The 26515-nt window shown below is 47.7% G+C and overlaps 6 protein-coding genes across 13 annotated transcripts in view; 4 read left to right on the top strand and 2 right to left on the bottom strand.

The window, feature by feature from the left end:
• Positions 1-18: 18 nt before the first annotated feature.
• LOC120953932 (tRNA (cytosine(38)-C(5))-methyltransferase) lies at positions 19-1150 on the bottom strand. The gene is made up of 2 exons (XM_040374363.2): positions 1058-1150; positions 19-987 (listed from the first exon to the last, which is right to left on the bottom strand). The coding sequence occupies exons 1-2, from the start codon at positions 1134-1136 to the stop codon at positions 47-49; spliced, it is 1020 nt and encodes a 339-aa protein (XP_040230297.2). The 5' UTR covers positions 1137-1150; the 3' UTR covers positions 19-46.
• A 164-nt stretch (positions 1151-1314) lies between these two features.
• On the top strand, positions 1315-1939 carry LOC120953935 (39S ribosomal protein L43, mitochondrial). Its single transcript, XM_040374367.2, has one exon. It carries the CDS (start codon positions 1315-1317, stop codon positions 1888-1890), a length of 576 nt encoding a protein of 191 aa, XP_040230301.1. The 3' UTR covers positions 1891-1939.
• Positions 1940-2038: 99 nt separating this feature from the next.
• Positions 2039-4009, top strand: LOC120953929 (golgin-45). Its single transcript, XM_040374361.2, has 2 exons — positions 2039-2388; positions 2469-4009. The coding sequence occupies exons 1-2, from the start codon at positions 2379-2381 to the stop codon at positions 3797-3799; spliced, it is 1341 nt and encodes a 446-aa protein (XP_040230295.2). The 5' UTR covers positions 2039-2378; the 3' UTR covers positions 3800-4009.
• A 118-nt stretch (positions 4010-4127) lies between these two features.
• On the top strand, positions 4128-6989 carry LOC120953930 (3-hydroxyisobutyryl-CoA hydrolase, mitochondrial). Its single transcript, XM_040374362.2, has 2 exons — positions 4128-4369; positions 4468-6989. The coding sequence occupies exons 1-2, from the start codon at positions 4367-4369 to the stop codon at positions 5626-5628; spliced, it is 1164 nt and encodes a 387-aa protein (XP_040230296.1). The 5' UTR covers positions 4128-4366; the 3' UTR covers positions 5629-6989.
• Positions 5960-9371, bottom strand: LOC120953934 (GTP-binding protein SAR1b). The gene is made up of 5 exons (XM_040374365.2): positions 9142-9371; positions 7814-7999; positions 7596-7715; positions 7456-7521; positions 5960-7373 (listed from the first exon to the last, which is right to left on the bottom strand). The coding sequence occupies exons 2-5, from the start codon at positions 7854-7856 to the stop codon at positions 7021-7023; spliced, it is 582 nt and encodes a 193-aa protein (XP_040230299.1). The 5' UTR covers positions 7857-7999; positions 9142-9371; the 3' UTR covers positions 5960-7020.
• Positions 9372-12202: 2831 nt separating this feature from the next.
• Positions 12203-26515, top strand: part of LOC120952132 (serine/threonine-protein phosphatase 2A 56 kDa regulatory subunit epsilon isoform) — a 24204-nt gene continuing 9891 nt past the window's right edge. For 2 of the 8 annotated variants that reach the window (XM_040371300.2, XM_049606005.1), the window contains exon 1: positions 12203-12364. The gene's annotated coding sequence lies outside the window, so the exon portion shown is untranslated. The other 6 variants (XM_040371297.2, XM_040371299.2, XM_040371298.2 and 3 more) reach the window with 6 other exon arrangements.

Raw genomic sequence — 26515 nt, 5'->3', positions numbered from 1 at the left:
AAAGTCAGGCGGCATATGTTTTGTGCACCAAATTCAACGTATTTATTTACAGCTCGTGTAGTAGCACACTGACGACAAACACGTTTATGCTATTACCCAGCACACGATAACGTTGCTTGTTCGTGACCGTCTCTGGGAAGCTAAAATGCTCTGGAAAGCTCATCAATCGCGCCACTTCTTTCGGGGTAAAGTATCGCACGCGCAGTTCCCGCAGCACAGCAAGCTTTCGATCCTCGTCCTCCTCGGCACCCATCGCAAGGGCATAGGTCTTGCCGAACTCCTGCCTAGAAAGAGGACAGTACACCGAACCCGTACCTTCCGCGTAATGCGTGTACGCTTTCGTAAAGCACATCGAGTTGGTGGATTCCGGCGTGCATACATCCATCAGTGGAAGATGCTTTAGTAATGTAGCACTTTTCAACCCATACTGTTCCAATGCGTCTTGCTGCGTGTCCACAATCGTTCCAACCAACGTTTGCTTTGCACCACAGCCTGCTTGCGGTGTGGTAATAATTTCTTCACTCTTCCATTTAAAATCCGCTCCATTGCGTTTTGCGATACAGTAGTACCGGTGGCGTGTGTTGGGCACGCCAAACTGGTGCGGCGATAGTATGTACTGCTGATAGTGAAAACCTGCCTCCCGCAGGCGCGCTTTGTACATCTCACAGGCTTGTGAATTTTCAAACCCTTTCACGTTTTCCATCAGTATGAACTTTACCAGCGGCATCCTATCCAGCAGCTCGCAAATGTGCAGAAATGGGTCGCTCCTTCGATCGTTGATATCGTTAAACTTTCCGTTCCTCGTGAAGGGCTGACAGGGCGGCGACATCAGGATCGTATCGACCTTTAGCCTGGTTACTTTCTCCGCCGTTAGGCTCAGTATATTTCCATTGCGGACCGTTTCGGCGCCGAAATTGTGCTTGTAAACTTCGTTTGCGATTGGGTTCACGTCGATGGCGGAGACGATTTCAAACTCTTTCCCAGCTTCTAAAAGCAAAAACACGATGGGCAACGTTACAGTAGAAGAGTTAAAAAAAGCTGTCCACGCAACACTTACGCTCCAACGCCATTCGCATTCCGCCAATACCGCTGAAAAGTTCCAACACTCTATGCGGTTCAGATTTCGTGCTCTCCATCGTGTTGCGGCGTGGAAATTGAATTGTTTTCCGCCTGCTGTAAACAATCCTGCGCCCAGCTGTCAACTCAGCTGACAGCAAGTTTGACAGTTCTGATCGGCACGGTTTGTTTTCGTTCCCTACCGCAGTGTGGTTGCTCGGTGCCGGTCGTGTGCTACTTTTATCTCGCTGCAAAAGAATGTCCAACTCGCATCTGTTTCTTAAATCGGGCTTTCCGCGTGCCCCGCTGCAGAATGGCATCGGCCGGTACGTTTGCCAGCTGCAGCGCATCACCCTGAAGTACTGCAAAACCAGCGGCTCCAGCAAAGGGATGCGCGAGTTCCTCGAGCAGGAGCTGGTCGACTTCAGCCGTGCCAATCCGGGCGTCGTGGTGTACGTGAAGCCCCGCCGGCACCGGACCGCCGTCATGTCGGCTGAGTTCCTGAACGGCGAGCGCACGTGGATCAACTGCCGCAACAACAGCCGGGAAGAGATCTCGAAATGGATCCAGGTGCTGAAACAGTCGAACGGGCGGGCCGAGGAGATGCGCTTACGTAAACACTGGCACACGGACGTGCCGAGTGTGCAGGGTGCCTGGACGCCGTTCACCCATCGCCATCCGTCGGCAAACGTGACCGACTTCCCGTGCAAAGAGCTGTCGGAGCTTAAGCTGGAAGAACAGAGCGCGACGGAGAAGCTGCTGGAGCTGTACCTTGCGCAAAGGAATACAGCAGCCGCGGGCGAGTCTGCGACGAAATCGGAAGAAGCTAAATAATGTAGTAGCGGTTGAGATGAATTACAATAAACAATAGGTAGTAGTAAAAGGTGATTTTTTTTAAGGTAATTTGCACTCAGCAATTGAAATGTCTCGCGTAAAAAGAGCCCATGACACATGAGTGTCGAAATCTTTTTAAAATGATAACTAAAACAGTAGAAATTCCAGTAAATCAAATCATCCGATCGTTAAAGATCGGGGAAGCAAAAGAAGCAAAAATAGCATCACATAACCGACAGCATAGTAAAATGTCAAAATACCTTTTTTGCTGTCAGTTTTTGTCTATTTACAACTCCCCCATTGCACCATTGTCAACAACAGCTGAGTTCGCGTCACAACAAAGGCTCAGTCGTGGAAAAAGAGAAAAGTGATAATAGAAAACTCTCCCCCTCCTCATGATAAGGGCTGCAATCGTCTGTCATCTGGTTGTGTATCTGGCTAGTTTTTAGTATTTCCCGCAGCCCGCGTGCCGCGCAAACTAAAACGCAATGGATACGGGTAACAAGTGTGCAGACATGACCTAGTTGGGCGCTAATCTAATCACACCACATCTCGCTCGCTCGCTTCTCCCGTTGCAGGTCGACGTACTGAGGGTGATGGTATGGAGCACGAGGAGCTCGCTGGATCGTTCACAGGAGCGAAGCGATCGGCGTCCACCTCTTCCAGCGTATCTTCCACACTGCTGCCAACGGCGGACATAAAGCTGCCAGCAAACTTTTCCATCGAACGACTGCTACCTCACTCCGGCGCGAACCCAGTGTACCGGCCGACCGAGCTCGTCACCGGTGGGAACACGTCCCTGGCCGCGGTAGTGCCACGCGGCAAAGTGTTCAACCTGGTGCCCCGGCTGGTGGCGCCCGGTGGCCGCCCGAAGCTAGCGACGATGCACAGCAAAGAGCCGAAGTTTGTCCCGTTCGAACCGTACAAAGGGGCCGTCACGCCAATCATCCCCGGGCGCAACAGCATCCCCGGCGGTGGATCGCGCGTCAAGCTGGCCAACCGCAACAATCTCGACCTGAGCGTGCTCGTCTCGCAGATGTCGACCATCGCGGACAAGGAGCTGCGCACCAGCGCGGCTCCATCGTCGGTCGAGGACGAGGAGCGGCAGCGGTACGAGCGCGAGCTGACGGAACTGCGCAAGGAGCGCGACTACTTCCAGGGCCAGCTGAAGTTCCAGGCGCAGGTGAATGCGGAGCTGAAAAATCTGCTCGTGGCCGCCGTGGGCGAAGATTTGCAGACGAAGGTGAACGTGCTGACCGAGGACAAGCTGCACCTCGCCCGCAAGCTGCTCAACTCGGCGGAAAATCTGTCGTCCCACACGGAGCAGATCGAGTTTCTGGCCGGCCAGAGCGAGGTATGGCGCAGCAAGTTTCTCGCCAGCAGCCTGATGGTGGAGGAGCTGGCCCGCTGGAAGGCTAGCCTGCTGCAGCGGAACGGACTGCTGCTGGCGTCGAACAAAGCGCAGCTCGAGGTCATCTCGAAGTCGCGCGAGCTCGTGCTGGACGTGCTGAAGCAGCTGCGCTTTCTGGCCAACGCCAAGGAACCGCTGCAGCTGCCGTCGGCCAACGTGCTCGATCTGGCCGCCGAATGCGTCAACATATCGCAGCAGCTCGCCCTGCAACATTCCGCCCTCGGCATGCCGAACAGTCTGGACGGGCTGAACGCGCTGGAATGCATGACGGACGCGGAGAAGCTGGCAGTACAGGCGCTGCAGAGCTCGCACCAGTCGCTGCTACCGACGGATGAAGCATTTCGAGCGATCGTTGGCCAAGCATTTCCCTCAATCCATTCGATACAGAAGCAGCAGCAGCAGCAACAGTCGGACGATGCGCTCACCTCGCTGGGCTCGGACTTTGAAGTAGTGACCGCACCGGACAGCGACACGTCCGGCAAGGAAGGGCCAAAGTGATTTGACGGCGAGGTGAACAATTTTTATATCTCCTAACTTTTAGCTCGCCCCTTCAGAGAGTGCAATCCGAGAGAAGAGGTTCAGTTTACTGGTATCATTTTATACTAATGCTTAGAGCTGTGTACGTTTATGGAAAAAAAATTTAAAAAGCAATAAAGGAAAAAGCGCGTTTCGTTGGATGACTTTTATGAAAGTTCATCTAAAGCGAGCGCAATAAGTAAAAAAAATGTTTTTAGGCAGTTTCATTTCAGCCAGTTCCGCTTTGGCACCCTGTGTTTCAGCTCCATTCCACCAACACCAACCACGACCCACTCCTACCATCCCTTCGCCGACCCTTTAAGTGACGTTTACTTATCAACACGACGGCGCAGGCAACATCGACATCGTTGAAAAACACTCGACGTCACACTGGTAGCGGTCGGTCGGAAATTAAATCAAGTAAGCACTGTGCCGCTTAGCTACAAGCATCGTGGGACACACAACACCAGTTGCATAATCACAGAGAGCACAACACCCCGCACAGCCAGCAACTTCAACCGGAACGTCAAGCCTACGAAAACGAATACGATGGTAAAGCAAACGATCGAGAAATTGTATTGAATCGAGCAAATGCGATCCCCCTTACCGTCATGAATATTCCTAACCGCTCATTATTTCCGCACTTTCAGCTACGAGCGATTGCGGTGCGCGCCGGACTAAGCCGATCGGGCCAACTGGTCGCCCCGAGCGTTTGCCGCGCGATGTCCTCGACGGCCGGTGATAGCAACAGCCTGGTACTGACGGAGGAGGTCGGCAGCAAGGGCGTGATCACACTGAATCGCCCGAAAGCGCTGAACGCCATCAATCTGGAAATGGTCCGGCTCATCTACGACGCCATGAAGCAGTGGGAAAGCACCAAGAGCGTGGTCATCGTGAAATCCGTCGGCGATAAGGCGTTCTGTGCCGGCGGGGACGTGCGCGCCATCACCGAGACGAGCAATGTGGAGCTGGCGCGAAAGTTTTTCAGCACCGAATACCGGCTGAACGCCCTCATCGGCAGCTATCGGCCCACGTACATTGCGTTCATCGACGGTATCACGATGGGCGGCGGCGTCGGGCTGTCCGTGCACGGCAAGTACCGCATCGCGACGGAGCGCACCATGTTCGCGATGCCCGAGACGGCCATCGGGCTGTTCCCGGACGTTGGCGGCGGCTATTTCCTGCCCCGGCTCGAGGGCAAGCTCGGCCTCTATCTCGGCCTGACCGGGTTCCGGCTGAAGGGGCGCGACGTGCACAAGGCCGGCGTGGCGACGCACTACGTGGAGAGCAAAAATCTGGCCGCGCTGGAGCAGCAGCTGCTGGCCACGACGAGCGGTGCCGAGGTGGAAAGCGTGCTGGACCGGTTCTCGGAGAAGCGGGACGCGGGCGCCGAGTTTGTGCTGGCCAAGCAGCTGCAGCAAATCAACGAGTGCTTCAGTGCGCCGACGGTGGAGGCTATTTTCCAGCAGCTGGAGCGGGACGGTAGCGAGTGGGCACAGAACACGCTGAAGCTGCTCCACAAAATGTCCCCCACCTCAATGGTGGTGACGCAAAAGCAGCTCGAGCTGGGCGGCAAGATGGATTTGAAGACGTGTCTCAAGATGGAGTACCGGCTTGCCGTGCACCATGCTATCGACAGCGACTTCAAGGAAGGTGTGCGCGCCCTGCTGATCGATCGCGATCAGAAACCGCGCTGGAATCCGGCCACACTGGCAGAGGTGGATCCGGCGCGCATCGAGCAGTTCTTCGGCCCGCTGCCGGACGGCGATGAGCTCCAGTTCGAGGAGGAGGGGCCCAAGGCATCCCTGTAAGCGGAGCTGCGGTGTGCTGCTCTCCGGTCAAAGGATTGGAACACGTCGAGAAATGATACCACAACAAAAGTGCATTTACTAGCGAGTAAGACTAATGCCAACGGCAAAGCTGTTGCGCGCCTTGTGTTTCAAACATGAATACGGGCACCGTTCTTTCCTTTTTCTGCAACCCCACACAGAAAGCCAACAATAAAGTGAAACGATTTTCTACCACCTACCTCCCTCGTCAGCATTTGATTGGCTTTTGAATTGCCGTTTTCGGATCCAACATCGTCCAACACGCGCCACAACCTCTCGGTGGTCGATGGTGCATCGTGCTACATGCGAAACATTTCGTAAAAATGATCGTTTCATTCATGTCCATGTTCTCGTGTTTAACTCTGGCCATTTTCCACACACCAGCAACGGTTTCGTTTTTTTTTCCGCTCGGTAACGCGCCCGCCTCCACATATACCTTCTCACAGATGCAAATTGTGGTTTTTTAAGTTATAAAATTGGTTTCACCTATGACGGTCACTATCAAGGGTTGTTGAATTTGTTCTATTCCCGAAGAAAAGTGTCTTTTATCAATATTGTGACGTGGATATGAATAGAACTTCGAAGCAATGGATGAATTGAACGTTAAAGGAGTTAAGCAATAGCAGCGATGAAACTGAGTGCTTAGCATACCCAAGGGTGAGATGATTTCGCATCGTCTACATGTGTAACACTGAGTCAGAACTGTCCCGCATTCGAATGAGCATTATAACAAAACAAAAAACCATACTAGATTAATACAGGCATCGTTATGCAATTTTCGTGGAACGATTGATCAAATGTTCCTCGCCGGTCTATTTCAAGATGGACAGTGTGTGTTTGTGTGTGTTTTTTGTTTGTTTTTCATTTTCCTTTTTAACAGTAAAAGCGGGAATGCTTTCTGTTGCCTTCCTCCATTCCTTTTAAGCGTTCTTTTGCCTTTCAAGCTCTCTTACACGCAGCGCACATGCTATTCAATTGCTTTAAAACATTACCCCGGCACTACTACTGTCCGTGTCCCTTTGTCCGGCACCAAAAACAGCACCGCCCGCTGGCCCGCAGGACCGAACAAAGCACATATCCAGGTTGACTCGAACTCACTGCACTTTTTCACAGTTTTTCCCAATAATGCACGGATCACACACACATAGTTTGCAGGAGAACCGCGATCCGCTTTCCTATTGATTTGAAGTTATTTTTTTGTTTTAATGTATGTGTGTACGTGGGTTTGGGTAAGTAATAAGACTTTCGGTAGTTGTTTTGTTTATCCGCTGCGCTCGCTTCTCCTCACTGACCCCGCAATCACCCATTGATACCCGAAAAAGCAAAAAAAAAAATAGAATAAACGTATTGCCACCGAACACCACCATACTATTATTAGTCGATGTACTGGGCTAACCAACGGAACCCTTCACCGTAACCCTGTCGTTTCAGCACGGAACACATGAACAGCTCGAGCGGGCGACCGGGCAGCTCGGAGCGTGGCACTTTTCCCTTGCCCGTGGTCAGCTGGAACAGTGCGAAGTAGTTCCGCAGCTCCTCTTCGCTCGCCGCGCCCGGTTTGTCGATCTTGTTGCCGAGGATCAGTACCGGACAGTTGGAAAGCGCTTCGTCCGTGAGCAGTGAGTCCAGCTCGTTTTTGCTCTCGGTGAAACGGGTTCGGTCCCAGGCGTCGATGAGGAACACGATCGCATCCACCGCTGGGAAATAGTCCTTCCATACACGCCGTGCTGCGGAATAGAAAAACGCAATAGGACACTGGTGAGTGCTTTGCCCTTGTGACACGTGGACACGAGCGGTGCGCAGGCTTACCTTGCGTGTGTCCGCCAAGATCGAACGTTGTGAAGCGCATATTTCCTATGGAAAGTTCCTCCGAAGCTGAAAAGTAAAGTGAAGCGTTATTTAGAATCCCATTGGTTTCTTTTGCCAGTACGTTCCGGCGAAATACTCACTTGGATGGAGCGTTGGGACATGCTGTGCCAGTCGGTCGTCCTTCAGCATGTGTAGCAGTGTCGTTTTGCCAGCATTGTCTAGGCCAAGGAAGAGCAGCTTACCAGACTTTTTCCACAGCCCTGCAAAGCAATGGGATAAACACACACGATTAGTTAGGCAGCGCTTTCGATGGCGACAATTAGCCCTCACACCAGCGGGTCCACGCTAGAACACTTACCTAGGTAACCTAGAACGCCGGTGAACCAGTCCCAGATAAACATTTTGGCAATGTCACACACTGGCGTACGCTTTTAGCCCGGATGGGAACGCTCGAACGGATGGGAATCCAAAAATATCTACCACCCCAAGACGCTCGCTGCTGCCCTCAAAACAGCCGTTTACAAGCCGTAACGCACAATGCAAACTGAGTGGGTACCGGGGGAAAGCGGAGCAACCATGGAAACGGAGACAAGAACAATTGATTACAAACATTAGCGATCACACCGATGATGATGATGACGATGGTGATGATGACAACGTCTACGATTCCGTTGATGATGATGATGATGATGATGATGGGGCAAATTTTCGCGGTCACCCAGAGCGTGTCGTCGGTTCGCTGCCTTAGAAGGCGAACGCGTTGCGATTGTGTGTTTTAAGACCATTGATAAGGTGAATAAATAAAATGACCACCACGATAGGGTTGCTTTGCATCGACGGTGGTGGTGCGTGCGTGTATAGTGCGCACGTCGTTCTGCTCTGTGTCGATGTGTACGTGATCGGTCCGGGGGCCTCGATAGGTGGACCCTGATTTGCCTTTCCCACCCCTAACGCTGACGCCGTTATTGTGTCTGTAGTGAACTTTACCCTTTTTCTTTGTTTTCGACCACCCGACAAAACACACACACACACACACGCTGCATTGACGGCGGGTTGCATTTTCACTCTTGGTGGCTTGAATGCTTGATGCGCTAATTACCAACGGCGTGCCATACGATAATCGCATCGTCTGCCGTGCAGTGGTGGTGCCCTAATTTACTGTACCCAAAACCCGTCTATCGGGGGAAAAAAAGATTCGTTTGTGTCGCAAAGTGTTTCCTTCTTCTTCGATTGCTAGCAGGAAATGCTTTTTTTTCTTCGGTTTGTCACCTTGAAGGTACACCTGGATCGAAGAGCACTTGAACTTGAGCACCAAGATGTGGTTTCTTTATATTTTTGAAATATTATCCAACATACGTGGAACAGACAGCACCAATCCCTTGCAGCGACCTCGATCATTGCACACGAACGTTCGTACCCCTTCTTCTCCGACGGAATCGAGACGCGTCATTAATTTTCCCCAGCAACGTAACCGCTAAGCCCCAGCCGAGTTCGTGGTTGAGATTACTGGGACATCTTACACATGGATGGCGCAAGCGAGCTTCTCGAAACGCCCAGCGATGAACCCCGACGGGTCCGCAACGACGGTGTTACGGCCACGGTCAGGCGAACGTGTCGCGGAAAGGAAAGCTGGCACTGGCCAACACGGCAATGTATCATTTACACACACCGACCACACATACTTACCCCCTGGGAAAAGTTAACCGACGGACGCGGGAGCGCTGGCAAACTGCAAAACCGTGGCACGGCTCAGCGCGATAGGCGAAATCGGGTATCGGGTGGCGATGCGGAAGCAAAACTAATTGATCACACACAGCTCGTGAATTTCACGACGACACACACGGGGCAAACGCACCACCTCCTTTTTCGCACTCTCTTTCTTCTCCAGATTTTCAGCCTATCTTCTTCTTCGGCTTTTGACGGATCAAAACCGTTCGCGTCACCGGCCAAGGTATACAGAAAGGTGTGCATCGATGTTCACGGTTGCTCCAGTTTGAGATAAACTGGTGTAGTTTTTAAATGCTGCAAACGGTCACGAGTTTTCCGCTAATATATTTTACACGTCTATTTTTTGTTGTTGTTGAGATTTTACAAACCGAAAAGAACTGAAAGTGCAACTAGTAAATTAGTAGGGCAATATACTGGAATATCGGTGAGTTTTTGCATAATTTATCGTATATTTCGCTCTATTCTTGAGTTCAACCCAAGTGCCACAAGTCCACTAAACGACCACTAAACGGCTTCTAAACGACTCAAGTTCTCTACCTAAATGGAATATAGAAAGACCTCGATTAGCAGACGGCAAACGACTCATGCATTCTAAAAATAGCAAAAAAGCTGGTGGCGCTATCTGTTGGTGGGATACCCCAACCAGTTGAGCTTCATCGCTTGGAGGAGAGCTTTCTCATTTCCTCTGTACTGTTGTATGGTTTCGCATTGAAGTTATGCATCGCTAGAACTAGAAGAACGGCGATACGATTGTTTAAATACTAAACTCCAACGGAAACCACCAGCACTGAAGCAAGTGAGATTTGAGTAATGGTCGTTGGTGTTGATACCCACGTATCTGACCAACGACCATTCATATAGATTTTTGCTCAGAAAGTTAGAAGGCTATATACCCAAGTGCCACAAATCCACTAAACGACCACTAAACGGCTTCTAAACGACTCAAGTTCTCTACCTAAACGGAATATAGAAAGACTTCGTTTAGCAGACGGCAAACGACTCATGCATTCTAAAAATAGCAAAAAAGCTGGTGGCGCTCTCTGTTGATGGGATACCCCCCAACCAGTTGAGCTTCCTCGCTTGGAGGAGAGCTTTCTCATTTCCTCTGTACTGTTGTATGGTTTCGCATTGAAGTTATGCATCGCTAGAACTAGAACGGCGATACGATTGTTTAACTACTAAACTCCAACGGAAACCACCAGCACTGAAGCAAGTGAGATTTGAGTAATGGTCGTTGGTGTTGATACCCACGTATCTGACCACACGACCATTCATATAGATTTTTGCTCAGAAAGTTATAAGGCTATATAGGTCATGATAAGATGAAACTTGTCGAAACACATTGCAAGAAAAGGATAGCAATATAATAATCAGTTTTAATACGCCATCTATTGATCAAACCAATGAAGCTGTGGAGCTTTCATTTTTTTTCTATGGATATTCAATTTTCCAGTCGTTTAAGCTTAATCTGTGGCGCTTGGGATAGGTCATGATAAGATGAAACTTGTCGAAACACATTGCAAGAAAAGGATAGCAATATAATGATGAGTTGTAATACGCCATCTATTGATCAAACCCAAAGTGGGTATAGGGACTAGGTGGGCTTATAGGTTTGGCGGGAAGGCCATATTGGACGAACGAATGACAGGAGGGGATTCGATTGTGATACGTAGTTTTTCACCCACACTACGACACATCATCCAAAATAGCCATTGGAGTTCACACGCATACATCAACAAATGATCGAATCCCCTCCTGTCATTTCGTTTTCATTTTTCTACAGTACGGCTGTCAATTTGTTCGGGATAAGCCCACCTGTATAATAAACCCACTTTGGATCAAACCAATGAAGCTGTGGAGCTTTCATTTTTTTTCTATGGATATTCAATTTTCGAGTCGTTTAAGCTTAATCTGTGGCACTTGGGAAGTGGCTGCTTCTGTGGTCATGTGACTTAACCCACCAAACTGATAGTTTTTTAGTTTTGTTTGATGGAACAGGATTTTTAGTACAAGAAATTGGTGGCGTTTTCGGTATCTTGGTTATATGGGCTGTTGTATGGTTTCGTATTGAAATTATGCATCGCTAGAACTAGAACGGCGATACGATTGCTTAAATACTATACTCCAATGTAAACTACCAGCACTGAAGTAAGTGTGATTCGAGTAATGGTCGTTGATGTTGATACCCACGTATCTGACCCACACGACCATTCATATAGATTTTTGCTCAAAAAATTATAAGGCTATCAGCCGTACCGGCGAACTCGTTCGTCGAGAAACATTCGTCGCTCATGAGTGGACAGGGTTGTACCACAGGTTGGCCAGTACAAAATCTATACGGTTTTCTAAATTTTGATCTAGAGGGCTATGAAATGAGTGAAAATGAGCGTCGCGGCGAACGTTCCCAGGAACGAACGAGTTTACCGGTACGGCTGAATAAAACTATGGAGCTTTCGTTTTTTTCTATCGATATTCGATTTTCCAGTCGATTAAGCTTAATCTGTGGCGCTTGGGGGTTGGCTAAGAATAGCAACAATTGGTTCACATTCTATTGCTGTCAAAAGATTTCTTCTTGTATTTTATAGAACCATATTGTATTTTTAGATGATGTTATGCAGCTGTAATATTTTTTAATTTAATTTAAATTCACATGTAATAATAGCTTCGGCCGTATTTTAACTGCTTTTATATCTATTGTCAACTCTTTTTTCGTCTAATTTTGTTTCATTTTTTTATATCTATTTTCAACTTTTGTTGTTGTTTTATTTCCCATGAGCTTCATTTTCTGGAGTAAAATTTTTGCTCTATATTTTAGACGGTATCATTCCCCGCATAATTACTCAAATCTTTGAACGAAACCAAAATGCACTCCCAAACAAAATCTTATTTCTTCACCAAATGTGTGCAAATGGTCAACGATTCTCCTCCATCAGTGCTACAAACACCTTGATACGCAGTGGCATTTGACAGTTCGCTCGGTTCGTCGCGCACCAGTTCGCGCTGTGCAAAGGCACCCTAATGACTCACGCATTTTTCCTCTGTCCTCCGTTTTTTTCTGTGTGTAGTCGACGTCGGTTCGGAAGTACGCCATCGCGTCGCCCCATTGAAAAAGTGTCAGGGTTTTCGCGAACAGTGCACGGTTTGCGTGAAAGGATCGTGCGTGATTCTGCTGCACCCGAGTGTAAGGATTGGCTTCACGGATTTAGATTAAACCAGACGCACCAGCAGAACAGCACAGGACCGAACAAAAAAAAAGCAACGGCGTAGCTCCTCCCGAACCCCATGCGTGGGTATGCGTATATGTGTACATATGTATATATATGTGTGTGTGTGCACGGAATGAAAAACGGCCTACTGCGCCTTGAGTGATGACGATGACGACGGCGACGACGGCCGCCGGAAATGTGTGAAGAAAAGTCGTGTTGCGCTAATTTGTGCCCCGCAGAGGTGAAAAAGGATGTTCCGCCATTGAGGTGTGCGCCTGGTAAGCGCCGTGCCAGTGAGAATTGCCGTGCGGGGTGGACGAACCTTATCGATTAGTCGAAAACGGCAGCACGCAGCAGCAGCAGAGGCAGAAGCACCGTTAATTAGTAACTTATGCCGTAGCATCTGTGTGTGCGGATGGATTTTTCTTTCGTGACTGCAACGGAGGGGGGTTACTTCTTTTGCTGGTTCTGCCATCGAACCCAGAACCGGTTTGCACAGATTTCACAGTCGAAAGCGAGCGAATCCGTCGCGTGAACCTGTCGACGGTGCAGAATTTTCCGCGGATGGGCATGATGTTGCTGCTGGCTGGTGTCGGTCGGTTTGGTGGGTGGTGGGGGGGAGCTCGCTGTTTCCGGAAACTGGTAGAAAAGAATTGTTCGTGAAAAAATACCTTCATAGGTGGTTGCTGAGCATAACTTGAAGGAGCGATGTGAAGTAGCGAGAGCAAAACGGAGCGATAGGCAGCGAAACAGAGAGGGAAGAGTGCAAAAAGACGTGAGCACAAGAATGAGTCAAGGAAGAAGGGCAACCGCACTGGTGCATGTGTGTGTGTATGCGTGAAGGTTCTCGTGCGCCATCTTTTTTTCTTGCTCTTTTTCTCTCGCTCTCTTTCTCACTCTCTCGCTCTTTCTCTCTTCCTAGCAGTTGAGTGGTTGGCCGGAGCAGTTCTGCTTCTTCTTCGCTCGTGTGTATCGTACTTATCCAATCGTTCACCATCACACACACACACCATCAGATGAAGAAGCAAACGGCAAATCTGGACCACACAAATGCAGGGTAGCCCATGTATAGGTAAAGTCAGCAGCAGAATGAATGAATCCTTTCTTACGGATAGTTTTAATTGCGAATGGTTTTCAAGCAAACTGCCGTTACCTTGATCAATGGTTACATTGCGTTTGCGAGCGTGCCTGAGGATGGAAAGAGTAGTTCGTTACTAGGAAAGCAGAACCGTAGTGTGTGAGTGTGTGTGTAAGGGCTATTCAAAGATCTTACGAAATCGGAGAAGAAGAAATTCGTTGTACCTGAATGTGCGTGTGTGTGAGTGGGTGAGCTCAAAATTGAATGCGAGAGCGCTCACACAAACGGAAGAGAAAGAGAGTGTGTGCGTGCGTGCGCCAGCGAGAGTGTGTGCGTGTATGGGTGTGTGTATCTGTGTGTGTGTGAATTGGTAAAGTAGCAAAGAGATGACGGCAAAGAAGGATTTGTGCCGGACGATCGACGTGCGATCAACGGTTGCCCAATAAATTCTAACCTCAAAACGGGCCGTGCGAAGAAGCGAACACAAACTAACGACCCAAGGATAACGACGCTTGCTGTGGTGGGTGAGAACGCTGGTGGATACATTGGCGAAGGATATTAAATGCCGGGACAGAAATCAAAAATATCAACCAAACCGAGCATCAGGTCATCCTCCGGCCCTCGTTGAAGAATGCTTCCAATATCAAAAAGCAAAGGTGAGTTACACTGGTGTTATTGTACAGTGAGTGAATGAAAATGCAACAAAAATATATATAGGCACAGTTGGCAAAATCAGCATAGTCGACAATTTGTCTCTCTCTCTCTCTCTCTCCCGCTCGTAAAGCAAACGTTTGCCAAGCTGGTCGAGTAGCAAGCAACAGCATAGAAATTAGATAAAGCTCGTTAAGCTCAGCGAGAAGGAGAGATACTTATGTGGCGTGTCGGGTGCGAGGGCGGGCGGGCTGGCGGGTCCCTGACCGGGCCGGGGATGGTGGATATATAAATTTTCTTTTTACAGCAGAGAAAGCGCTTTGCGCCGTTCGTTGTGCGCATCACTTTGGCGAAGGGGCAGCAGTAACAGCGGCAGCCAGTCCGAAACGTGACGTTATGGGTCGTTAATTTTACTGTGTTTTTAATCCCACCTTTGTTGCTTCCTGCTGGCCGGTCGGTCGGTACCACAAGCCATCTCGGACGGGCGTCTTCAGGAGGCTTTCCATGCGGCACTGTTTTTTTCGCTATGAACACTGGAATATGGCCCTTCCTGATATTGTGTGAATGAAATTGGCATAAAGTGTTGGGTGATGGGTTTGCGAAGAGGAGCAAATGTGTTTTGAATCTTTCTTATGGGCAATGCCAAATACGCACCAACACTCCAAATTAGTCCACTGGCAAGGGGGGACACCATAAAGGGAAAAGGCTCACCCGGGGGGATGATCTCCTCAAGTTCATAATTAGACCGTAACTTTGGGGCATTGGGTCCAATAAAAGATGCTAAACCCGCGCCTAACAATACACACCAACGGTTGGAGAAATCCCGGCATACTAAGAAACATAACCTCTCCGCGAAAGACGCACAACAATCGAGCAAACTGTGTAATGACTCCTACCCCTCGTTCGGTGTGCACTTGTTGGTTGTTATTGTTTTCATTTGGCGGCGAGACACACCGTGTGCAATCCAGTGACAAGTGCCGCAGGGGGGGGGGGGGGGGGGGGTGGACATGTTGATGATGATGATGGCACCGATGGTTAAGGTAGAAGAGAATCAGCACAATATCGACAACATATGTGCATGTGCGCCCCATTCCATTCCATTCAACCGATGGCCGTCGTTCCCCGTCTGTTCTGTCGAATGGCCACAGAGGCATACGTAAATTGATTGTGTGAATACCACACCCTGCTCTACCCGTGAAGCTTACAATGGCGAAACAGATAAATCAATGGGAAGAGGGTAGCCAGACGGAGGGGAAAGAAGAGGTGGAGCAGTGATCGCGAAAGCGCGCGCGCGTTCGACGTCTCGTGGTTCTTTTGGTGCTGCTGCTGCTCAATGACGCACGCAAATTGAATAAAACCGTTGATCGTTTGCAGTGCACTGCGGAAAGGAAGTGCCAAGGAGGATCGCAGCGGACGGCTTTGATTGGGTGGTTCGCCGGTGGGGACACACACAACACAACAAGTTAAACTGTTGTCTGGTGATTTCTTATTGATTTTTCCTTCAAAATACATTGCCTCCCAGTCGGTTGTGTTAATTGGGTAGAGGAAGTGTTCCGTTTCGATTGGCGGGCGGCTGTGCCCGAGTGAGTGAGATGCGCCATTGGGAGATTTAAACCAATTTGGTCCTACTAACAGCTATTTCTATTCGATATATCCAACCTCTCCTGTTCTTTCACTTGGTGCTGGTGTTTACGGGTACGGGTGTGCTCCTTAGTGGTGTTATGTCCACACGCCGTTGCCCTTCGCCATTGCCGTCTGGGGGTACGCGAACACAGCAGCGCGCACACACCACCACCGTGTGCGTGTATGTGAGTGTACGTGTGTTTGTGTGGGCCTCCCCCCAAACGCACGAGAGTGTGTGGCGAGCAGAGCTGTCAACAAAGCACTCACATCGTGACGGGTACGAAGCGAAGGAAGCAGATAAAAACACACGGCGGAATGTATCACCACCAACACACGACTACGGCCCAGCAGCAGCACTAGCAGCCGCTCGCACGCTCGCCTCCGTGTAGGAACGTGATGCTTTGGGCCGAGTGAGTGGTGTATGGGGCCCCTGAGTGCCTTTCTCTTTCGCCGGAGCTCAATTCGCTCCGCCATTTTGATTTTTATTTACATATTATTTTTGAGCCGAGAAAGGCCCTGGGTTAGTGTGACCTGGTGCAGCCGTCGCGCGGGCCCTGCTGGCTTCTGTTTCTTGTCGCGCACCAAACTGTCCATTTTAATCGCGTCCAACGTTCCCGATGTCTCTTGCGTGCGCTGGAAATGAGGCGATTGCCATTCAATCCGTTCAAAGTTGTGTATGTGTGTCACTGGCAGAACTCAGCAAACTGCTAAGAAAATCCTCCCTTTAACCACCTTCCGTCCTCCCCCCCCACCACCCAGCACCAACTTTTTCCTGGGCGCCCAAAACAGTGCCGTGCTAACTTCTTACACCCTTTTGGGATGTGTTTTATTATTATTGGGCTGCCTTGCGTTTACTCACACACACATACATACACGCACAGACACACAGGCGCGCACACCTACGTGCTCTAGTATGCGTTCGTCGTTTGGCTCGATAATAGGATTTGCCGTTTGCTCGCCGTTTTGTGCGCTGAACAAAACCGGTCGTGTGACACAACTTGCTTTTGCTTGCACGGTCGCCGCATTTTCTCAATCGTTTCTTTTTGCTGATGGGGCTTACAATATAGTGTCCATTTGGGGTGAAAAAAAAGTCGCCGCCAGCCGAAGAAAAAGTGCATAGCAGTGAAAACAACGTACAAGCTCTCATGCATGTGATGTGTGTATGTGTGTGTGTGTATATGTATGATATGAGGTATCGGTTCGTTTTATCAGATTTTTGCATTGCCATTTGTTTGCACGGGATGGCCTTGTGCCTTACGACGGTAAGACGGGAGTAACCCGTGTGGTGGACGTGGGTCACGACACTAACCACGGGTGTGTGTATGCTGCAGCACAACAACCCCCTGTTTGTGTCCTCTGCAAAGTGAACAGAAGGAACAGGAAAAGGCAGCACCACCAGCAGCACACGGTGCGTCCTATTTCACTTAACAAGATTATCTGCAACCCTCGTATCGGTGGCGTTGGTATCAAGGTATGGCAAGGAGGAGGTCATGCTAGTGAATGTAGTAATATGGTTACGTGCAACTTCTTCGCACCTCCCGGGATATCCGTATGATATGCATCGGTCGGTCCCACCGGGCAGCAGAAGACCAATAAGTTTAAGAAAAGTGTGACCCATCGTAAACGTAAGAAGTGCTGCCATTAGGGCAGCGGAGTGGAAAATGTACCCAAGTGTGTTTGTGTGCGTGCGTTGAGACGTTGGGACGTAGTAGTAGTAGCAGTACTACTACTACTAGCACACTCCGCCGTGTGTTCGGTTGACTCCACCAGCACAGCATCAACACCCACTAACTGTACCAACCCCATCGACTAGTTCTTCGCACTCATCGTGTGTTTTTTTTCATCCCACTCTTTTTCGTCCATGTTTTGTCCTTCTTGGTACGGCGAAAGGACAATTAGGTCGTCCGAGTAAAGCATAGAAGAAAAGGTCTGGTTCAGTGAATTCCGTGTACTGTGCAGTGGGGTTGAGTGTGTAGTATGAGTGTGAAGCCGATTGCATTGGTCCGTTTCCTAGTAGTTGTTGCATTTGCTAACGGATGTGTGTTTGTTTGCGTGTGTTGTAAGGATACACAGCATCTTTCAGTTCTCTCTTGAATTGGTTGGTTGCAAGTTTCCTGCTGTATTTTGCTGTACAACAAGGGGTTAAGATTTGCTTCCAGGTATTTCTCCGCGAGTCCAAGCAGCCTAGTAGTTGTACGATGGTAGCAAAGCTTTGCGAATTTATTTGCAAACCTCAGTGAAGATGGCATCTGTCAAATGATTGCGACCGTGATAGTGTGTGTTTGTGTGTGTGTGTTTATGTGCACGCGGGCGCGCCTGTGTGTGTGTGTTGTCACACAAATACGCAAACGCACACCAGCGCCCACCTTTCGTCCGCTGACTTTAGCCACACGGTCACACTCTCCGTCCGCCAATCAATAGATGAGCACTCTCCGCAAGGGGATGGGAGGGAAAGTGGGGGGGCTAAGGGTGTCACAATGTCGTGAGATCCCACACTTTGACAGCTAGCGGAGTAATAGAAGGAAATGAAATGAACTCCACAACCACTATTGTTCTACTTGTTCCGTGTGTGTGTGTGTGTGTGTGTGTGTGTGTGAGTGTGTGTGTGTATGATAATAAAGAAGAAGAAAAAAACAAATAGAACGGATCCAACCCAATTTCCGGTTCAGCGAAGCTGCCTTTAAAAATCGTTTGGTTCTCACCATTTCTCTTAGTCACAGAGGGTAGTAGAATAGGTGAATGGGTTAGAGAGGTGAGTAGAAACCATCGAATCTCTAGAAATGGAACCACTACCGCACACACCGTTCAAGGTCCTCCTACGCGCAAAGTGGTTCTTTAGATTCATTTTGACAGCATGAGTAGGTTAGTGTGGTGCAAGGATCATTGTGCGCTCTCCGTTTCACTTCTGCTTCAATCTCAATGTACGACTAGCTCGCTTACCTCTTTCTCTCTACGGTATATGTTGTCTAGTTGAATGAAATAACCCGTTGAAGTAGATGCATTGAATTCTGTTCATAAGATCAGCTTCGATATGATTCAGCTTTCTTTCAGCTTTCATCATCAAGTCAAAGATTAGTATAAGAATACTCTAGTCTATTCTTGCAGATAGAATTGCTAGAAAGGCCTGTGTTTCCAAACTATATTGATGAGTATACCAACAAAACAATGACAAGGATGCTCTGCAGTTAGGCCTTTTCAGAACTGGTGATTTGTTCAACAACTATTTTATCCCGTGTTGCTGATTTTCTATCAACAGAGCGTGTCCGATAAGAACAACGGTGGTGTGGAAACGATCTGTAAAATGATGTTTTGACGGATTTGCATTACATAAGACGAGCTCCTCGCGTGTCTCTTGTATCACACAAAGCTGCAACACCCAGATACGTGACAGTGTTGTGACCAGACATTCCCATAAGCACGACAGTGGTATGTTTGTGATTATTTGTGTTACACTTCTTACCGGGAGAGTACTCCTAAGAGATAGCGTATCTCATCATGCGACCGATGTGTCATATGTAAACGTGTCGAGAAGTACGGCCGCAGTCAGGTGTCTATTAATGCCATCTGCACACACACACACGACCAAGTGGACGTTACCAATGATTGCATAGATGCAAGCATGGGCCTTAACGTCTAATTTTTGTTTCATTTTTTTTCATTTCCATTTTCTTTCCAATAAATGAATATTTCCGAGATTGAAAAGAACAAATATTTGCTATCGTGTATTGCTAGAGTTTGGTTTATTAACAGCCGACTTATTGATTATGCTTTGATGTGCGCATTTTTCTGGTATACGTTCTACCCTGTCTGATGTTGCGATTGTAGTTAAATAGTGTTGCAATCATTGTTTTGCACGCCATAAGATTATAAGTCGAAATAATGAAACCCAGTGTTCTGTTGACCTTTGCCACTTTTTATATAGGTCAGCTAAAACTGTCTTGAGTGAAAACTATTTCCCATGCACACATATCATTCTAGGAACAAATGTTCTGCGTGATTTTCCTCACCGTTTTATCGTTTTTCTTTGCGTTTGCTCCTCTTCCACTACCTACGGCGTTACATTTTCATGTGACGAACACGAATGACGTAGTACAAACAGTAACTTCTGAGTGGTGCCTCCTTGTTATAAACAATGCAGATGAAAAGCAAATCGTTGAGTGCCTCCCCCACCCACCCGCCCACCAGCACAGCGCAACTTCCGTTCTAAAGGTGTGCCATATGTTTATTCTAATTATGCCATACCTCCTCATTGTGAGTGTGTATGTAGTTGTTTTGAAGTAAAACAATGCTAAACTTGCTTGCCTTGTGCATCATGCACCAACGTTGCAGGGGTGGTGGGCAGTGCTAGTTGCACACGAAGCGAGAAGGTGTAACAAAAGCGATACAAAACACACGTGTGGATGCAAATTAATTAGTTACCCCTGGTTTTGTCACACAGGTGGTCATTCACGCGGAACGAGCATCGTCTCTAGTCTTTGCCACCATCCTCTGGTCCACAGAAATTGAAGTTTACCTGAGCTGTCGTTCCTTTACCACAATGGGTGAATTATTAGAACTTCTGTGGGATTTCTGTACTGTTTTGTTCAGCTGTGGGACAACTTCCTTGACCTTCTGCATCGTAGTCGAAGAGAGAAGCATTTGAAAGTATTGGACAAAAACAATCCGCACACATATGTCTGTAAACGATTGGCGTACAAAATACATACAGCTAGATTGATGAAAAGCGAAATATTGCAACGAAATATTCTTTCCAGATGTTTGTGCTTTTGCCAAACGTAATGCTCACATCTGTAGGTTGAGTGTGGAAGATCCTCCATTCCTACACCCCAGATATGGTATACGCCCGCTCCCCTGCAATGGTCGAGGCTAATAAGCGTGTCAACTACTAGCTACGGTCACGTAAAGTGTGGAGGTGGCATCGTGTGTTTGTTTGTAAAGTTGCCTCCATAGCCCACAGAATGGAGCTGCCTGCCACTTCTTTGGTAGGTGACACAGTTTGTTCGTTGAAGGGCAAAGGTGTGCGAGGAAAGGTTGTAGACAAAATGCACCTACGAGATAAACACAAACACACACGTGTTAAAGGTTTCTTTTGCCATTGGAGACTTGCAGCAAGACGATTCTTGCACAAGAAAATGGTCCATTCAGCCAAATGCATCAAATATGAAATACGAATCCATACTGTAGGCAGTGGTCCCGTTTTAGCCCTGTAAACTGCACGATAAATCTTGCCTATTACGTTTTTGTATCCAAAAATGATTCAATTTCTGCTCCTATCGCTCAAGACATTGCTTGTAACTTGTGCTTCTGTGGCCAATTTGTGTGGCTAAACCAGTAGGAAACGAACACAAACAATGAACAAATGAAAACAAATAAATTAAAGTTCGACACAGCAACGTGAGGGTCGGTCGTCCGCCGCAGCCTCTAGCCAAGGGAAAATCTCCGTGGAAAACGATTATTTAATTCACCAACCCGTTCCATCCTCGTGATCCCACCGGAGGGAACTGGCAACTGGAATGGGGAGGAAACACAACAGAGCATTATAAAATGCACAGAAATTGTTTACCATCGGGGACGTACACACACACACTCCCTCTGGCGGAGGAAAGTTTCTCGAACGGCGGCGGCGAGGTTGTTATCGTGTGCAATTGACTCGCCGTTTCTCTGGGCTCTGGAGTGTGCGCCTGCTATTCCGACCGAAATAAGTCAACACTTGAACTTTAGCCCGGATGGTGGTGCTGTGTTGCTGGCTGGAAGAACGGATGGCAATTATTTTAACGTTCCTGCCGTTTCTACGACCCCAAACACGGCTGCTGCTAAAGCTTGCGTGCGCGGTCGGGTTAAATTATCCGACGGGGTTGTTTTCTGCCGTTGGCCGCTTTTCCTCGGCAGTGAAGAGGAACTGGACTTAAGTGTAACAGGAACAAAATGTAAGTAGCCTGCATGGTTGTAGCGTTGCATTTTGCTCCTAACCATAAAAAGAAAATATAATAGATTCTGCCAACGACACTGCAATCACTGGAGCAATGTTTTTACTTCGCCCGTACAGTGTAACTACATTATTAGGTTATTGGGACAGGATTAAGGAAGTATTCACGTCTATCGTGGGAGTACTATGTAGATATGATAAGTCCGTAAAATCTAAACAGATCAATGAAAGCTTCCTCAAACAAATGCTGTAATTAGGTGTTGTTTAGGGCAATGCTTTGAGAAAGTGAACTAGACATGTTGTTATGAATCTTTAGTAACGTCTAATTATGTAACTTCTACAATAAGATGACATCGTTCATCAATCTGTTTGATGCGACAGTGGTATCACTCATAACTCAGTATGATGCGATTCTATTGAAGTATCCAATGGGTGATCTACAAATAAACAAATCAATAAATATACTATATGGAACGCGGTCCCCGGTGTTCTATTGGATAGACGCGGCAAATCCTATAAGCCCCCTGTACGCGATCAACCCCTGTCTTTTTGTTGCTGGCATTGACCATCCATTTACGAAGTAAGCATAAGTCTTTGTACGCTTGTATATTAGTTCTGCTTAGCGACTTCGCCTTTACGCCAACAAGAAGACACTAACGCGATATGCTTCACGAATCTTAACAATCCTGATAATACCTAATGATCGTGTGCCGCACGATTTCAAGAGGAGTTCAACCAGCTTGATAGCACAGTGATTGTGGAACATCATAGATGGGTAGAAAGCCTACAATCTATCTAATGGTTTATATCTTACACTCTGCACTTTTAACTTCCCAGTATGTTGATCACGTGAGGAAAGACATCGGACAACCTAGTTCATAAAACCAATATTGGGCCCCTTTCCGTTTCCGCCAGCCTCTCAGCTGTTTGCACCCGTCCTGTCAAAAGTGACGTTCAAATTTGGTGTTAAAAGACAGGCTATGAGACCACCTGGTCTATACATACACTTTGATTGTGGATTCCACCACCTGATCTCTTTAATGCACCATGGGTTAAATGAAAACACGGCCATGTTTTGACATTTTTCGACCAGGTACTCGAATCTAATTCTGGCTTGGAGGCTGAAATAATCTAGACTGAAAATCGCAGGCTAATTTTGTGTGTGGTTTTGTATGGAGTGTTGACATGATTTCAGCCGCCAACTGCCAAATTCCATATAAAAAATCTGACTAGAATCGTGAAGGCCCCATTTTCAATCAAAGGCTCAGACTACAGTAGTTGAATAATTGATTACCTTAATCTGAGTGATATTACAGCATTATAATGATCTCGATTCATTTTAGATATCGCATAAACTGACCGAATGTTAAATTATTAAAATTACCTTTATTTTCGATTTAAAGACAAAACTTAATACGTCTGTCGCGAGTCAAACCAACAGTTGTTCTTTAGCATTGTTCGTCGTCTGCTCATGGTCACGCTGCTGTGTGTTATGTTATCCTTTGGCTTGTTTGGTTGCTTTTAACTTCTTCTTCACTCGCTCTATACTGCTACTTCTTCTCTCCTATCCTTCGGATCCGCATCTCGGTCTGTGTTATTTTTGTAACGTAGGTTCATTTATATTTAGCAGCATATCTCTCTGCGCTGGTGTTTGTGGACGACGCGCACGGCCGCCAGACATTTGGCGGTGTTGTATGATGTGTTTCTTGCCTAGAGAAGGGCTTTTGAATGTGTTTTAATTTTTTTTTTTCTTACGGCAATTAGCGTTGGGGTTTACTGAAGACGGATTCTGTTGTGCGTATGCATATTCAAATAATATGTGTTCGGGCGCCCGAGCAATCGTCACTAACACCACCGTGCCACGCCGAAGGGTGTGTGTGTGGCATTAGATGATAAATTTCAGGTCGGTCGGAGAGAGAATTCTGTCTGATACCCACTGCATGGGTGACACTGGGCCAGGGTCGTTTGTATCGTATCGAGCATGATCGCGATCATTGCAGCAGCTTGCTTCCCCGCAGCTTGGGTTTCTGTGTGATTTTTAAATTTCCTCTGGCCTGTCTTAGGAAAGAGTAGTAGTTACATGTATGTGTTGTGTAAGTTCATGGTCGGTCGTGCGGGGGCGATCGGACAGCGCTGTCTATCGATGCGAGCACACTTACACCTCCCGTGGGGCGTACTCACGCACACGTGATCATGCTCGTAATGGAATGGAGCGGTTGCCACAACAGTGCAGGGAAAAGCGCGTTAATTAATATTGATTTTCTCGCCCTTTTATCCCCATTTTCCCCATAGCAGCTCCATGTGAATCACATCTTTTCGTATCAAATCGCGAGATAAACGTCGTCGTGTGTTGCAAAGAACAATGAACGTCTAATTTGGAAATAGTTCCGAGCCTGATGGAGCGGAGGAGCGGTCGCATTCGATGTCCAACACAGCAAAGCTCCAAACAAATTGCTTTACCGCACGCACTCACTCGCCCGCCAAATGTACGCATGAGAATCACATTGAGCATTTATCGATGATGATGATGGGTTCGCTGCTGCTGTTGATTATTTGACGGCATAGCGCGTTGATTGATGTAAATGCAAATTTAGTGTACTATTCTTCCCACCCCCTCGCCCTCTTTCTCTAATGCATTGTTGTGGTACCGTGAGCACACTCGCCCCCGTAGCAGGTACAGAGGCATCGTTAATGGAAGAATTTCGGAAAGCAGATCGCCGCTTCCTATCGCTTGCAAATTCCAAACGCTGGCAAAGGTCGTGTTTTGGTGGGAATGATGGGGGTGGGCAGTGAGTGGATAGCGGTTCATATGAGGAGAAGGCACGAGCAAAAAGGGCGGCTGTAGAACAACGCGTGTGCTATTTTGTGTTCGACTTATTTTTAGCTCGTAAAAGTGCTTGTGTTTTGTCAATAGTTTTGTTAGTGTTCGTTCCATTGTGTGTATCACCGGCGGGTTTGCATGTGAACCGGAATATTTCTTCGCAGATATATGGGTTATTCGGAGGCAGTGTTTAGTACAGAACATTCTTCACAATACTTTACATAATTTAATCAAGCTAGTTGTTTATGAAAATTGTAAAAACTTTGCTTTGAATTGGCAAGCAAAACACATTTAAAAACAATATAAAACTGAATTGCATTTTATATTTAGACTATTTCGTTGACTGTCTTGCGTAACGACTTACCGCGATCATGCCGGTTTTACACTGCCTCCGCAAGATGTATTGTACTGCTTGCACACATCTTTTTGCACATTGTTTTTTTTTTTTTGCAAGGTGTACGCTCGCGGATGGGATTCAATCCCGTGTACAGTCTTGTACAAACTGTCGCATCTTTTGAGTGGACCAAACGCCTTTGAAAAAGTCCCAATATTTTGCCCTCCACAACTACATTATGGGCAAATCATCATTTACCTTTGATTGAAATTCAACGTAAATACTAATGGCCATTGAATGCTGCTGCGACGTAAAAACGTAAAATCAGCTGGTTCGAAACTTGTGCAATGTGCGTATAGTATTTGTTTCTGTCCTTATTCTACTCCAGAAGAGAAGGACAGATGGCAAAAAATACACACATTCCATGAGAACGTTGGTTACTGAAAGGAAAAGTACGCAAGGCAAAGAAATAGAGAGAGTGTGTGTTTGTGCGAGTAAACGATGAGAAGCCAGGAAAGAAGAGATGAGAAAAGAGATGCGCTTTTCTTTTACAAGATGATTCTGCGCCCGGTCGGCTTCGAAAGTCCTTTGGTGTTGTCAGTTCATACGTTACCGATGACATTTTAACTTTCTATGCCATTCCTATCAGCTATATAGGTGTGTACACCGCAAAGATGATCCCCAACCGTGCACGTTGATGTTCTTAGTGTTCCCGATGCATCTGCGCAGATTTCACGCAAGGAAGGTGCGCTCTCATATGAGGTCGCTAATTGTTGTTGAGCAGCTGAGTGGTGATAGGAATTGCACCTACATCTGCCACTTGCTATTATTATGTAAGGTTAGAACAGCAAGTTGCGAGATACGCTTTCAATCCACACGGATTGTACGGTCCCCCATTATCTCCTTCACATTTGTTTTACCGATTGTTGTAGCGAGCATCACAAGGGAAGTGTCTCTGCTCTCAAGGGCTTTTTGGGCTGTGTATGTACCCGGTTTTGACACCTCCTCCTGCACAATGTGAAACCTCTTCTCCGCTATCTTGACGCGGACTTTTTCACAGCTGCTTCTTCTTGTACAATTCACACGTTCTCTCCCCGCTGCATGTCCCGCAAACGAGGAAGATAATACTACCGTCACCCTCTACCCGTCTATCTGTCCCGGCACAGTGTCAGTGTCTAGTGTCAGCTCTGGATCGGTAGCAACAGCATTTGCAGTGCTGATAAGGCTGCAGAAAAAAAATCAATAACAAACAAATAGGAGCAGACCAGGAAGGGAGAACAGAGTAGCCATTCCCCTGCCTTGTGCAAGTGTGTGTGTGTGTGCGACGTGTATGTTACCCTTCCAAATACGCGCAGCAGCACATCACCTACCTCCGATAAGGCTTGGTGTGCCTAGGAATGGTGGAATTTTGCTGACTGGCTGGCTGGCTGGCTGGCTGGCTACCCTTATCATGGGGAGCACCGTGTGCCGCCCCAACCGCTGCGGCCGCGAGGGTAAAATAAAGACAACGGACCATAGGTGTGTTGTATCTGCTATATTGTATGTTTATCAGCACCGGGCACAGAGGACTTATCATGCGTTCCTCGTTTATTGCTAAGTTTAATGAAAAATTCCATCAAGTGGCGCCGCTACTCTTCTGCCAGCTTGCCGCTGTTGTGTGGCAAAACAAACAGAACGAAAAAAAGGTGCAAAA

The sequence above is a fragment of the Anopheles coluzzii genome, chromosome 2 (assembly GCF_943734685.1).
Source record: "Anopheles coluzzii chromosome 2, AcolN3, whole genome shotgun sequence".
In the NCBI taxonomy this organism is placed as follows: Eukaryota; Metazoa; Arthropoda; class Insecta; order Diptera; family Culicidae; genus Anopheles; species Anopheles coluzzii.
The sequence above is the reverse complement of the archived record's forward strand: the minus strand, read 5'-3'. Positions and strand labels throughout refer to the sequence as shown.

What these genes read in the sequence shown, in the direction of transcription:
- LOC120953934 (XM_040374365.2), bottom strand. Translation starts at nt 7,856, where the DNA reads ATGTTTATCTGGGACTGGTTCACCGGCGTTCTAGGTTACCTAG. An exon ending in CGGCGTTCTAGGTTACCTAG is followed by an intron (nt 7,716 to 7,813) that starts GTAAGTGTTCTA and finishes ATTGCTTTGCAG; the next exon opens with GGCTGTGGAAAAAGTCTGGT. An exon ending in TGTCCCAACGCTCCATCCAA is followed by an intron (nt 7,522 to 7,595) that starts GTGAGTATTTCG and finishes TTTACTTTTCAG; the next exon opens with CTTCGGAGGAACTTTCCATA.
- LOC120953932 (XM_040374363.2), bottom strand. Translation starts at nt 1,136, where the DNA reads ATGGAGAGCACGAAATCTGAACCGCATAGAGTGTTGGAACTTTTCAGC. An exon ending in AATGCGAATGGCGTTGGAGC is followed by an intron (nt 988 to 1,057) that starts GTAAGTGTTGCG and finishes TTTTGCTTTTAG; the next exon opens with AAGCTGGGAAAGAGTTTGAA.
- LOC120953935 (XM_040374367.2), top strand. Translation starts at nt 1,315, where the DNA reads ATGTCCAACTCGCATCTGTTTCTTAAATCGGGCTTTCCGCGTGCCCCG.